Raw genomic sequence first — 14,085 nt, forward strand, 5'->3', positions numbered from 1 at the left:
CCGAGTGTAAAGACGGCGAAGACTGCGTTTCCATAACCGAAAATATCGACTGCAGTTTATTTTAAGTCTATATTTATGACAAATGGGTGTTACCGTTACCCCCGGAAGACAAGACTTGTTTACTTGGCTATAATACACACGTGTGTATAACTAGTTTAATTTCCTGCTTTTGTACGCTATAATTATGACATCACTTCCGTAGTCGCTTCAAAACAAAAACAAATCAATTGCCGGCGGCCGATCGTATGATAGTGTTATTCATAATTCTTGTGTCTGTGGGTTGGTATTTTTCACTTAATGATGGTAACGATGATTGATTTGTATATAGAAACAGTTAATATCCACATTAAATGGAATTACAAAAGGTAGAAAAACCGGAAGCACAATAATAAATAACAATAAATTATAATTGTAAAATTAATGGAAATGATGCACACAGGTTTAATAAATTGGAAGTCAGCAAAAACAAGCAAAAATAATTATTTCTCTACAATTATCAATAGCTACCTTTAATTACAAAATTTATATACAGTAATTTATATTTTAAGTTGTTTTCATTTTTATTTAGACCCGCGCTGCATTCTTGTTACGGCTTCTAACTTTCAGCTTTTATTATTTATAGTATTTTTTTAAATGTTGATCCTTTCAAATACAGTACAATATTTAGTTTGTTTTTATTTTTAAATGCTAATTGTTCGTATTCTTACGATCAATTGGACTGCACCTGTTGGGACTGGCAACAGGGCCTCTTGGTGGCGATACCATTTCTAACATTCTAGGTCCTTGCCGTAATGTATGGGTCTTCTTTTGCCCTTGAAGAATTTTCAATGCATTTGCAGCTTCTCTGAAAAACAAATAAAAACTACATTAATTATATATCTTAATATGGTTGTAATTTTAGAAGTGTTTTTATACAACTGAACAGTTGAGGTGAGCTATGCTACATGCTGGAGCTTGGGGGTTAACATGCTTGCCTTCCAATCCCAAGGTCCGGGGTTCAATCCTGACCTAGTGCCAGGGTTATAACTCACGACCCTTTCAACTCCACTCCCTAAGCCTCAAATGAGGCTTAGTTTATAAGCACGATAAATTATAAAATAGTTTATTCATCCTGTAATTGGCGAGTTTATGCTCGCTGTTGGATGCGTATGAAAAAAACCCCAAAAAAAACTTACCTGCTCAAAGCGCCTCCAGACCGTTCCTTGTCTCTCAATGATCTCATAATCTTCAAATTGGCAACACCAAGTTGAGCAAATGTCCTCACCACCATTAACCGCACATAGTCGGATGAGTCAAGCTCCAACATATCCAGTAGCATTCTGATCACATGGTCTGATTTCATCCCAAGAACACCCTGGAATAGAAACAATAATAACAATCTCAGTACACAAATGATATCACATACAGTATTGGTATATGATTCCAGACCTAGATGCGACAATTTCATAACACTTTTCTGTCATCAATAACTACTGGAAAAAAGACAACACCACCTTAATTCATTATGACCAAATAACCTTTTTTGTTGTCAAAACTCACCACTGAAATAACAGCGCTAGTCCTCAAACTGTCATCTTCATCCTCCAATCGACTAAAAGAGATAATTTAAAATACAAAATTAAGCTTGCATTACAAAGACGAATTTAATTCAAGTACAATACAAGATGTAGACAATGCTTACCTCTCTACATTATCCATTAGCCATGATCTCATCCCAAGTTCTGTAACTGTGTTTGCTATTTCATTCCGTACATCCTGTAAAAAAACATAATTATTACATTACAAGATCTAAATAAAATGGAAAATTGCTTTTCCCTGGCAAAACCCCATTTACATACAATATTGAGATGGTATTAAAAGTAGTAGTGAACAATAAAATACAGTATTACATATACGCAGTCTAGAGAGATATGTATGCACAAAGAGCTAAAACTTACTTTAACTGGGTCATTGTATAGTTGCTCTTCCAATACATTGAATACACTGTGAGCTGCTTCTTGTGTTGGTATACAGACAGAACCTTAAAAAAGGACAAATATAATGAGTGACCGTCTATCTACTACAGTTTGATGGACTGACAGACTGACTGACTAATATATTTACCAAGAAAGTTCAGTAACCTTGCAGCAGCACATCTATGCTTGCTGACTTTGGATGTCTGTAGTTGAACTAGAATTGTCTGCACGACTTCAGGTTCTGTTGTATGCATCTGCCGTACTAGAGTCTCCAACGACTAAACAAAAAGAATAGTGTTAATGAATACGATTGCATTTATCTGGTGTTTGACCATTCTAAGGATGAATTAAAGGATCATTTTGTGGTTTATATACACCCTTTCACACAGTAAAGCAGCATTACTGTATGTATTTAAAATGTCTACTACTCTAGATATTGATAAGATAATAGAAAACATACTAATATCGTTCCATAAGATGTTTAAGTGAAATAATGCCTTTGGAATGCCTGACACTCATGTTTACAATCATAAATGGTTTGATAAATGATTATAACGCTCTCTAATGTCATTTTTCCAAGTCTGCAACTCACAATAATTACCTGAGCAATGATGTATGAATCTTTACTTTGAAGACTTTTCAACAACTTTTGCTTAGCAACTTTATCCTGTTCACACAAGCTGCCAAGACAAACAGCGCAATAGTAAGCTAGTTCAGATTCAGACTCTACTCGACAGAGCTGCTTCAGTCTCTCTATCAACTTCTTTATGCATGGCTGATTCTGAAAAGGACATAATACAGTTAACTAGGGAAGAGTGACCATGAGTCAACTGACTACCTTATGATTTTTTTAATGTCTTTTTTCTTTTTTAATACAGAATTTGAATCTATTAGCAGAATGAATAAATTTCTAATTTTCGGAATTTTCTATTGACTTCTATTTAACAAAATTAAGCCTAATGTTTACTTATATTTATATTATTTAGTATATTTATTATAAAGTGAATACCTTATCAATAAAATGCACATTCCTAGCTACAATAATTGTTTTCACAATATCAAGCTGTATCTGCAGATCAGCCGATTGCAAGTGATTCAGCAACGCTGTGATTGGCACCGGTTTCCAGCATCCTAGGGTAATTAGACTCTTGCTTGCCTTGTAGCGGACCTTAGAATCCTTGTCATCTTCCACCTTAAAAAAAACGTAGAATCTAGTCATTAAAGACTGATAAGTAGTGAATAGATTGTAATTTTAAACTATTGCCTGAACTAGACCATTCTCATGAAACATAATAGTCTTATTTCAACCAATATAACAAAAGAATTTTAGATATATGTTACTGTTACTTACCCTTTGAATAAGTGCAGAAAACACCTCTTCATTTACACATTTCAGAGAACCTAAATGCTGGGAATAATATGAAATGTTGCATTGAAGAGGATTGTAATATGCAATTGAAATATTCTCGTCATACCAAGTAAATACTTTTATTCAATTACTGCATGAGATAATACAAACCATATACAAATCTTTAATGCAAAAAGTGTTATTGTTAACTTTTAGCTGAAACACCATAATGACATAATACTCTCTTTGTAGAATAAATAAGAATGTATGATCTAAATGTACATTTAATTCTCCCAAGCTGTCTTGGAAAGTATGGTTTTCAGAATGCATTTTGAATACTGTAATAAAAAAATCTACAGTAGGACCCTTTTGGATTCTAGAAACTACACTGTGATACCTACCATTGCAGCATCTCTTCTCTCTTGTACATTTTCTGATAGCAACTTCTCATAAATTAAACTCTGAAATCAACAAATTGTATTTTAAGAAGATTTCTGATTGGTTAGTAGTCATAGTTGTAACAAATGAAAGAAGTAGGCATACAAATGCATAGATGTTTCTTTAGTGTTATTGGCATTGAACAGAGATTTTGTTTAAAATATGATTTAAATACCTCAACTCTCTTCCACTTGAGGCCATCTTTATCCAGTTGTAAGGCATCAGTACTTTGTTTACTCATCATCATAGCTGCCACTCTACTGGCAGCTAAGATGGGATGGTTCACAAGAGTCACGTTTTTCCTTTAAAAAAAGAATAATGTAGTTGACATGTTTTTTTTAAAATTACAGTTTAAAGTTAAATAGTTTGGTTGGTCTTTTTATCTAATGTAATGTAATTGATGTAGATCTTAATATACAGGGGCAGTCACAGGATAAAATCACTATTCAATGGCTAAAGTGGGCTATAACTCCACATTTGATTTCAACATGAAAAAATAGATGTCCACCTCTGGTATGTCTTGTGAAGGAATTATATACTTACCTGTTCTTTGATTTAGGTGTTGGCCGTTTCTTAACTGGTAAAGTAAAACCAATGCGCTTTGACTCCTTACTCTTATATAGCAACAAGGTTGTTTCCTTAGCAACGTTCATCTGGTTGACCAATCGGATCGTAGGTGGTATTGGGTCTGGGTCAACATTGTTCCAGTCACTTGATATTTTTGGGTAGATTTTATTTGGATTCTAAAGCCAACCGTAAAGAATAAAAAAAATTGTTTATCTATCTATAGGCTGGGGTGTTACTTGCTTAAAGCTCTGTCTACACTATCAAACTAGTTTGACAAAAAAGTGTGATGTGCCTAATTATGGTAGTGATATGGCCAAATATGGTAGTGATATGACATCATCATGTCTATATATGTGCACATCATATTTTTTTGTCACATAAAGTTTGAAAGTGTAGACAGAGCTTAAGCTGATTGATTTATACATGAAGTGTAACAATTCACATCACACAGGAAAAACATTTTATTACTTGACCAGTAATTCCATAGTATATAGAATCTCAAGAGAATTAAATTAAGTAAAAATCAACCATGACTGTATACAAACCGTTCTTGTCAGTGGAAGCACTTCTGGAATTGGTATAGCCGGTGGGTTATACATCAGGCCTGTGTTGGATGGCTGCTGTTTAGGAGGATCTGAGGCAGTAGCTCCATGTGCTGCTTGCTTTGTTTTCATTGAGGAGTGTCTACCTGAGGTCTCCTTACTCTTGATATTATAGTCCTCGTCGTCATCTTTTATACTCACGAGACTCCTCACACTTTTACTTGAGTCAGGCTGCAAAATCAAATATTGATGGTAAAATGTCCATTTATTCTAATGGTTTTTGTAGTAAGTTTTGTAGTAAAAACACAAAGTAAATAATGCTTACTTTGCTTTCTGAACTTTGTTTCTGAGAAGTACAACTCAAACGACCTTTGAAAACAGAAAATAAATATTAGAATAAGAACAATATACAAAATACAGTATAAGGAATGAAGAAGAAGAGAGAAGAAAGAGAGGATATAGAAACATAGTATATGAGAGCGAATGAATATCACTAATGTTCAGACAGAGTTAGTGTTCTTGGCAGAGTTGGTCTGATTTAACAGGCCACAAAAAAAATGGTTTTTATTATATTGTCTTGATTGGAGCTGAAAGTGTGTACCTTCCATGGTTGCAAGTAACGTTGCTTCATTCTCTACAGGTGTCGGGGTCATCTGCACTGATTGTATAGCTGCTCCCTCAACTTTACTGTACATCTTATGAATTTTCTCTGACAGCTTATCCAGGGCGATTTTCTAGAATAAATAAAATATTTGTATCGGTAAACATGGCTAAAATGGGGTTGTTTGCTTGGTTAGAATGAAAATAATTTCAAAATTTAATAAGGGAGAGCTATTATATGTGAATCATTGTTTGGTGTTTGTCTATGTTCCCTCCTGTAAGTATGAACATTGAGTTCACTGTTGGGAAAATAAATAAATAAAAAACAACCAATTATTGAATTCAGAAAATAAGGAAAAAAGCAATACAAATGAATATAAATATAAGATGTATGAAAGTGCATCATTTGTGCTTTAAAATGTTTTATTTTACAAAACCAACTAAATAAACTAGTTAATATAGTCTTAATAGGATATTTCCAAAAATATCTTGGTCAAGTTCAAAGGTAGCAAGTTGTTTGCATATTCAGTTCTTGGAAAGGTTGGTTGGGTGACGTGTGGGTGTTGTTGAGTGTGGGTGTTATTATGATGCTTTTTAAATCCAATCAAACAAGCCACAGCAATCAAACACATGTAAACATACTTACACCTTCCATCTTTAATGGTGTAAAATGATATGAAAAATCAAAACAAAAAGCAAAAAATGAAAACAAAATAATGAAAATTATAAAAAGCAGATATTACAAAGCAAGGTCTGCAGATAAATAAAAAATTACAAAGAATCCCACCAGGTTGCTGCATAAGTTAAAAAAAATAAGCAAAAGCTAGGACATTAGGTTGAGTTCATTTTAGGGCCTACAACTGGATCTGGCACTCCAGCCAGCATTTTGTATTACTGGCCATATTGATGTATCAACACAACATAGTTTTTTTCTGTAGCGGTGATACAATTTTTCTTTTTCTTTATGTACAGTTATTAAGCTCTGTCTACACTATCAAACTTTATGTGATGTGCCCATATATGGACACGATGATGTCATATTACTACCATATTTGGGCACATCAAACTTTTTTTGTCAAAATAGTTGTGTAGACCAGGGAAGAGTTAACTGTTATTTAACTCTTCCCTGTGTAGACAGAGCTTTAGAGATTTGATGTTGGGGATGTAATAAACTCCGAAATAAAAAAAAAATTGAAAAAGCAATCACATCAGCCAATTGTGGGAAAGCTAAATGATTCCTTGTCATGTACATTGCTTTATGCTTTATGATCTAGTAGTTAAACTTACTGTATCTAACTCCATACTCTGTTTTAACAATTAGATAAAAATATCAAAACATTATCCTTGTGTATTAATTAATTAATAAATAAAATTAATAATAAGCAAAGTACAGTATCAGGTTATGATATTTGTTTTAATAGTTAGCATTAAACCAGCCACCAAATATTATATATATTATTATCATAAAATGTTAGCACCTCTTTTAGGTAGGCCTACAGTAGTTTGTATGTCTATCCTACACTCACCTGAGCATCCCCCATATTTCCAGCTGTAACACCCTCTAACCAAGGTAGCTCAGGACCATTAGTTTCAGCTAGAAATTCAATATAAAATACAAATGTATTCACATATTGATAAATCATTATTATCATTTGGGTTAAATACTGGTTATCAGACAATGAAGATGATGACGATGTCAAAAATGAAGGTAAAATACCTGCCATACCTGAGGACATGAATGTTGACTGGACAGCAAGACCAAGTGAGTGGTAAGACAGTGGGTTCTCTTTTGTAAGAGCATCAACAAACTGGTTGTACTCAAACCTGGGAAACAATGCAAGAAAACAATAAAACTGAAAATCTGAATCCTTATCTATTGAGTTTAAGCGTTTAAGTGTATATTTATTTAAGGCAAGCCAAGCATTGTAATTTCCATTGATAATAAAAAGAATCTGTATCTGTATACCAGACAACCTCTTTAGGTATTGAGAAGACAATTCCTCTACTAAATTGTTCTTAACTGTGTAATATGTAATCATGGAGGAATTGGTATAGTTTGTAGTGATTCTATGGCAACATATATGAAGCGCGTACAAACTTAAAGTTTATGATAACTCCTGCGACTATGGCAATTTTCAAATTTGAAACTGTAGTCACCAAAAGAGTTAAGACTGAAGATTTATTTACCTGTGGTGATCAGACAACCAATACTCTTCTGTGGCATCTGTGACAGCGCTACGACTTCTATTTGGTGGCTGATCTATGTTTGCAAACAAATAAATGAAATGTTCAAAACTTCACAAACTACGCATTTACTCATGTGTGAATCAAATGAACATTGAAAATATTGATTTACAATACCTTCTTGAGCCATGTCAGATTCCTCTTCATCATTTTCTTCTTCCTCAAAATAATCAGAGGGTTGAGGTGATATAACTGACACCTTGCGCATTTCTTTGACCTCATCCGACCTTGATACTCTGACCTCATCATCATCATCTGACCTTTCAGTGAGGAACACACCTTTATGACTTCTTTCGCTTTGTGTCCTCTGGAAATAAAAATAACTTGAAAATAATTATTACTGCCAATAAAAAGGCTTAAGTTACTGTAGAATGTATACCGTAGTTGTAATTGGCAGGTGTCAAAAGAAACACATTAATTACCTGTTGAAGGCCAGAATTTGACTGCCTTTTATTACGATGCATTGTGCTAGGCCTACTGTCACTAATCTCAGAGTACACTTCCGGCGTGCTAGCTGTTGTCACTGAATTCTGAGGGTAAAGCGACATTTCAGTGTATTCCCTATCTCCTGTGGCAGCACCTTTCATACCAATGGAAGCATCTCCACTACCACTAGGAGACTTCAGAATTGACTTCTCTGGTTTCAAAACAACTGTTTCACCATCTTCATCCAGAGGTTTCTGCTTTGACAACCGTTTCTGTTTCAACCTTTGATCCTCTCTGACCTCGCTCATTTCAAAGGAACTTTCAGGGAACACATTTCTGTGATGCAAACTATTGATTCTGGATCTATTGCTACGAACTGGAGAGGACGGAAAAATGTCATCAATAGATGAAAATGTGTTCCTACTGACGTTGGAAGAATAAGGATCTGGAATAGCCACATCAGCAGATGGAGGGATCTTTCGAGGGTAGTTCTGATCATCATCACTGTCATCAAGAAAAGCTGATTTTTCAATTTTCTATAAAATAATAACATAACACTTTTGGTATAATCATTCTGTATATACCATCTAACATCTCTAATTGGGCTTAGGTGTTTTATATTTTATTCTTTTATCCTTGTAAATTTATCACATTAAAACAAGAAGTACAAAAATAATGCAGAAACTACAATTATATGGGTCTAAAGCTCTGTCTACACTATCAAACTTTATGTGACAAAAAATGGGATGGACACAGTGACATCATTCATATCAGTACCATATTAGGGCAAATCACGTTTTTTGTCACATAAAGTTTGATGCAGACAGAGCTTAAGGCAAAATAAACAACAAAAATCAATGCTCTATGTGTACAGTATTAATAATTTTGAGTAATTTGACAAAAAAACTGTTATTTTTACCATAAAATAAATTTACCTCACTTCTTGCTGATGGTGGACGTCTGTACTTCAAAAGAAGTTTCTCTTTCCGATCTTCGAGCCATACAACTCTTTTACGAGCTGCCTGAACATTCTTTCCAATCTTTGCAGCTTTCGTCAGCTCAACTCGAGCATACATTAACTCACGATTAATTTTATCAACGACTTTCAATAAAAGAACCATCTCATCGCATTTTGCTTTGAGTTCATCAACCTGAATTTGATAGAGAATCTTGTCATTCTCTGTTTTGGCGTTGTCATAGTGATGCATTGCATTCTCCAAGGCATCTTGAAGATCTTTTACAATAAACATCTATAAAAAAAAAACACACAATTGACTTCATTTATTCTTTCGTATGATATTATGTCAAATTGAATACAAAATAATGTTTGTGAATTTAAGTTAATAAGATGACAGTGATAATTAATTGTTTAAAACAAAATGATATTTGTTAAGTTGTCTTAAACTGTTCTCCACAGGTTGTTTTCACAACTTGTTCTCTAAAGATTTAAAAGTAGAAGAGGACAGGTTTGAGTCATGGCTTTATAATTGTAATAAGTACAAATTTTATTGATTTTATACCTGATCATCCAACAGAATATCGGAGCGATTTGCAACCGGTTTCACTTTACACAGTTTGATACCACTCGTTATAGCTTGAGGGCGCCCAACAAATGTGTGTTGACGCTTTGATGTCTGACTGGCTTCTTCTAGAGTAGGCATTTTGTCTCTGTACAAAAGAAGTAATACTAATTAGTAATTATAAGTGCAGTGTGGCCTAGACTGACAGTATTCTGTAAAATAAAATTAAAATGTAGGCCTATTATATATAGACATCTAATGAAACCACTTTAGTTATGCACTTGTCAATTGTATGACCCACTATACGACCCCCGGGAGAGGTGCGTCATGGGTGTGTCATTTACAAATAATTACTGACGCAGGGGTGCGTCAAAAAACCTAGATGGTACGTCACATCAATGAACAAGGTGTGTCAATGTCCGTCACTTTACCACCCACCATATCATAAACAACATGGTCACAGTGCGTCAAAATGGGTGCGTCATGGTCACCTAAAGGTAAGTCACCTTTTTGACGCACGGGTGCGTCATGGTATTCAAAAGTATGACTCACATCGGACAAATGACGCACCTCTCCCGGGGGTCGTATAGTGGGTCATACAATTGACAAGTGCATTAGTCTAAAATGGGGGGGCCTTGTGATAGATAGGGTCCTATTTTAGGCCTAACCTACTAGTATAAGGCCTCCAGCTAGGCCTAGCTAGTCTCTATACTAGCCTATATAATATAAATTAAAAGGTGGTAACCTACCCTCTTCTCTAGGCCTACTAGGCCTGGTGTATTATATAGCCTATGTTAATAATATTATAAGACATTCATGATATAGGCCTAGACTAGACCTAAACTCTAGGCCTAGCAGGCTTAGGCCTACCTTAGGCTAGGCCCTATATATAGGCCTACTAGCCTAGACTAGAGCGCTAAGTTAGGCTAGTAGGGTTTATTATATAATAGCCCTAGCCTACTACTAGCCTCTCTAGTAGGCCTAGGTAGGCTAGGCCCTAAATAAATATAGAGAATAAGCCTAGGCCTAATTAATAATAAAGCTAAACTATATAAAACATACTGTTGATTACTATTATAATGCATACAGTATTTATAAGTTATTTAATTGCACCACAGTAAAGGTAATTTAAACTTTATAAACGAATAATAACGTTGCTAGGCCTTGCATCGTTTTGTTTATTGTGAATTTGCGCCCTCTTTAATTTATTAGTAGCAAAAGAAAATGGCAGCCACCATGGTGGCTGCCATTTTTGTTTGAGGGCGTACTGTAATAAAATCAAGTCTATCCCATCAACCTTTGTGACTTCCTCTTAAACATTTTACATTCATAGGTCTGTGTTGAAAAATTTAATTCTCTGTTTTAATCAATTAAAATCACCGGTGATACATACCTTTTATTACGAAAATTTACGATAATATGAAAGTATATTTAATTAGAAGATTTATTATACTAATATTATTGAATATGAATTAAATCTTGTATTATTTTGGATGCTGTTTATTACATGTTTTCATTCATGGCGGACGACCTCCGTCCGTCTCCCTCTCACAATGGGAAATAAATAGGGAGGTAGATAGACAGCAATGCATAGTGTATCTCGCATGTCAATGGTAGACATGGTAAATACTTAAAATAACCTTATGTTAAAGTAAGAAGGGGCCTATGCTTGCTTCCTAGCTAGGCTAGCCCTAGTCGCTAGATAGACTAGAGTAAAGTAGCCAACCTAGCTAGCCTAGCTAGCCCTCTCTAGCTAGTAGGCCTAGTTAGTATAGTAAAAAGGAATTCGACCAGATTAAAGGGCCAGGCCTAGCCTTGTAGGCTGGGTAGGATAGGGGCTGGGCTAGAGCAGAGCTCGGCCGGTCCCCATGCTATCTATTCTAGGCCTGTTACCCCTGGCACTACTGCTGCTGTACTACTGGTGGTGGTTTGTGAATTTATAGAATATGACTTTCTATAGCCTAGTATTTATTTGAATATTAGTATTACTAACAATAGTTTGTAGAAAATACAGACTCAATACTATTTTAATTAACAATTGTTTTATTTTTAATTACAGCCATCATGGTACGAATGAATGTCCTAGCGGACGCGCTCCGCTCCATCTGCAATGCTGAAAAGCGAGGCAAACGACAAGTGATGATCAGACCAAGTTCAAAGGTCATTGTCAAATTCCTTACAGTAATGATGAAACATGGTAAGTGAATATTCAGAACATTGATATACTTTATTTGGTAAAAATGTGATTGCTAGATAATAAATTTAATTTCATCTTTTTTTATTGTAAATCTTTTTTTTTAGTTTTGCGCTTACAAGTTGTACTAATAATATACACAAACATTTCTTATTTTCTGCAGGATACATTGGTGAATTTGAGATTATTGACGACCATAGAGCTGGAAAGATTGTTGTCAATTTAAACGGTAGAATTAATAAGGTACCTGTCTGTCTATCCTCTTTGGCCCATAAGGCTGTTAATGTTTTTCTTCAGTGAAACCCGTTTTTGGCCACAAGCTTTGCTTCGTTCAAAGATCCCATGCCAATGCCATTCACTGCTTTTCCACTTTCTGCATTCACATTGTTTCCTATTTTCCTCCTGTCTTCTGTATACCATGTTAAGGCTGCCATACAGTGACTGCTTATCCTTCTCATATTTGTTATCTTTTTTATATCAACATTTGATATTAACATATGGCCATATGAAAAATAAACTTGGATCTCAATCAAGTCCTGGACAAGAAGCATCACCTTTTTACACTGCTGTGTTAACTTTAATCTCCCTTACCTCAAAGTTGAAAATACCTAATTAGTTTAGTTGTGACATTTTGTTTCTTACAGTGTGGTGTCATCAGTCCTCGCTTTGATGTATCAATTAAATCTGTAGAACAGTGGACAAATAACCTCCTACCATCCAGACAATTTGGGTAAGTTTAGCAATATAAATATTAGTATTATGTGAGTATAGTTCTAGTTGTCCCTTGACCTAGAGGATCGTAGGGGCATGGCAGATGAGATACAGTAGTTGTACTCATCATGATACTTGAAACACAGGCATAAGCCATATCTCTCAGTGGTGCCTATCTCCCCTCCGGGCTGGTGGGGTTTTGCTAGATGGCCGTCGTTTTGTTTTTAGTACCACCTGGGTGGTACCCTCCACACCATGCTCCTAAAGGAGTTGATGGGGGTACCGGTTTTAGTCGCCGGTGTGTGGCAGTGGCTGTGTGTGCAGATTAGTACACAGGGGTTACCCCCTACTCATCTCGAAAGATGTACTAGGTTCTTCAAAGTGCACATGAGCTAGATGTGTACGAGAAGACTCGTTCTACCACCAAAACCATGTATCGAGTGAGCCTTGAACCCATGCCTATGTTATGGCTATGTAATTACGATTTCACTGACTTAACCGCTCGGCCACTCACTCACTGAGTATAGTAGTACATTATGCTATTTACCTCTCACTAGACTTTTCTCGTAATAAATGCCTCAAAAACTCCAGATGTTGGCATGTATGTAATTGATAGTTTTTGTGGGTGATCCTGATATTTTGTTTACTTTTAACTGGCACTTTGCTTTAAAATAAACAGCCTGTACTATGTTGCTTTTAACATTTAATTAACAAAACCTCTTTTTCTCTTCAGATTCCTTGTTCTTACAACATCCTGTGGTATTATGGATCATGAGGAGGCGAGAAGGAAACATGTAGGAGGAAAAATTCTGGGATTCTTTTTTTAAAAAGCATACTATTAAAGTAATAACATCAGGCTGTGCTTAAAATCATTGTACAGATATGAACCGAGTTTAATAAATGACTCTGTGAAAAAAAAAGTTGTCTATTTGTTTCTTTCAATACTGTATACACTAGTTACATTATGTTTTCGAATAGAATTGAAATATTTTATTTATGCTGGCGACCTCTTCAGTCAAAGACTGGTCTCCCTGAGGGCCCAGTAATGATCAGTGGCTTTGATGTACTAATACACCGGGGTAACCCCTACTCGTCTCGAAAGATGTACTAGGTTCTTTAAAGTGCACATGAGCTAGATCTGTACACTGGACCTGGTTTATAGTCCTTATCCGAGAAGAATCGTTCTACCACCAGAACCGTGGTGTGAGTGAGCCTTGAACCCATGCTGATGTTATGGCTACGTAATTACGGTTCCAATGACTTAACCACTCAGCCACTCATCTAATTTCAATCTCCCCTGATATCAGAACAACATTGTACAATCATTGTACATTAATATACCAGTACCAATCCGTATGCAAGATAAGATACAGTAATCTTTGTCATGTGTTTTTTTATGGTGAATTACAGCATAAATAAATAAAACAAAATAACACTGTACACATAACACTATAAAAACGTATTCTACTACACTATTATGCTGAAATTGAGGATAATATAAAGAGGGGCATGTGATAAACAATGAGCAGTATTACATTAG

The 14,085-nt window shown here is 35.2% G+C and overlaps 2 protein-coding genes across 2 annotated transcripts; one reads left to right on the forward strand and one right to left on the reverse strand.

Annotated features, from left to right (window-relative positions):
• Window positions 1-388: 388 nt before the first annotated feature.
• LOC144840658 (uncharacterized) lies at window positions 389-10,799 on the reverse strand. The gene is made up of 23 exons (XM_078696561.1): window positions 10,703-10,799; window positions 9,641-9,788; window positions 9,056-9,370; window positions 8,117-8,656; window positions 7,812-8,001; window positions 7,638-7,710; window positions 7,177-7,274; window positions 6,977-7,044; window positions 5,452-5,584; window positions 5,176-5,219; window positions 4,854-5,081; window positions 4,285-4,484; window positions 3,917-4,043; window positions 3,705-3,764; window positions 3,307-3,363; window positions 2,965-3,147; window positions 2,557-2,736; window positions 2,104-2,233; window positions 1,938-2,020; window positions 1,682-1,755; window positions 1,540-1,591; window positions 1,176-1,354; window positions 389-844 (listed from the first exon to the last, which is right to left on the reverse strand). The coding sequence occupies exons 1-23, from the start codon at window positions 10,723-10,725 to the stop codon at window positions 688-690; spliced, it is 3,342 nt and encodes a 1,113-aa protein (XP_078552687.1). The 5' UTR covers window positions 10,726-10,799; the 3' UTR covers window positions 389-687.
• An 878-nt stretch (window positions 10,800-11,677) lies between these two features.
• LOC144839437 (small ribosomal subunit protein uS8) lies at window positions 11,678-13,465 on the forward strand. The gene is made up of 4 exons (XM_078694792.1): window positions 11,678-11,837; window positions 11,998-12,077; window positions 12,479-12,564; window positions 13,279-13,465. Exons 1-4 carry the CDS (start codon window positions 11,705-11,707, stop codon window positions 13,370-13,372), a joined length of 393 nt encoding a protein of 130 aa, XP_078550918.1. The 5' UTR covers window positions 11,678-11,704; the 3' UTR covers window positions 13,373-13,465.
• The last annotated feature ends 620 nt before the right edge of the window (window positions 13,466-14,085 follow it).

The sequence above is a fragment of the Antedon bifida genome, chromosome 4, assembly GCF_963402885.1.
Source record: "Antedon bifida chromosome 4, ecAntBifi1.1, whole genome shotgun sequence".
Lineage (NCBI taxonomy): Eukaryota > Metazoa > Echinodermata > Crinoidea > Comatulida > Antedonidae > Antedon > Antedon bifida.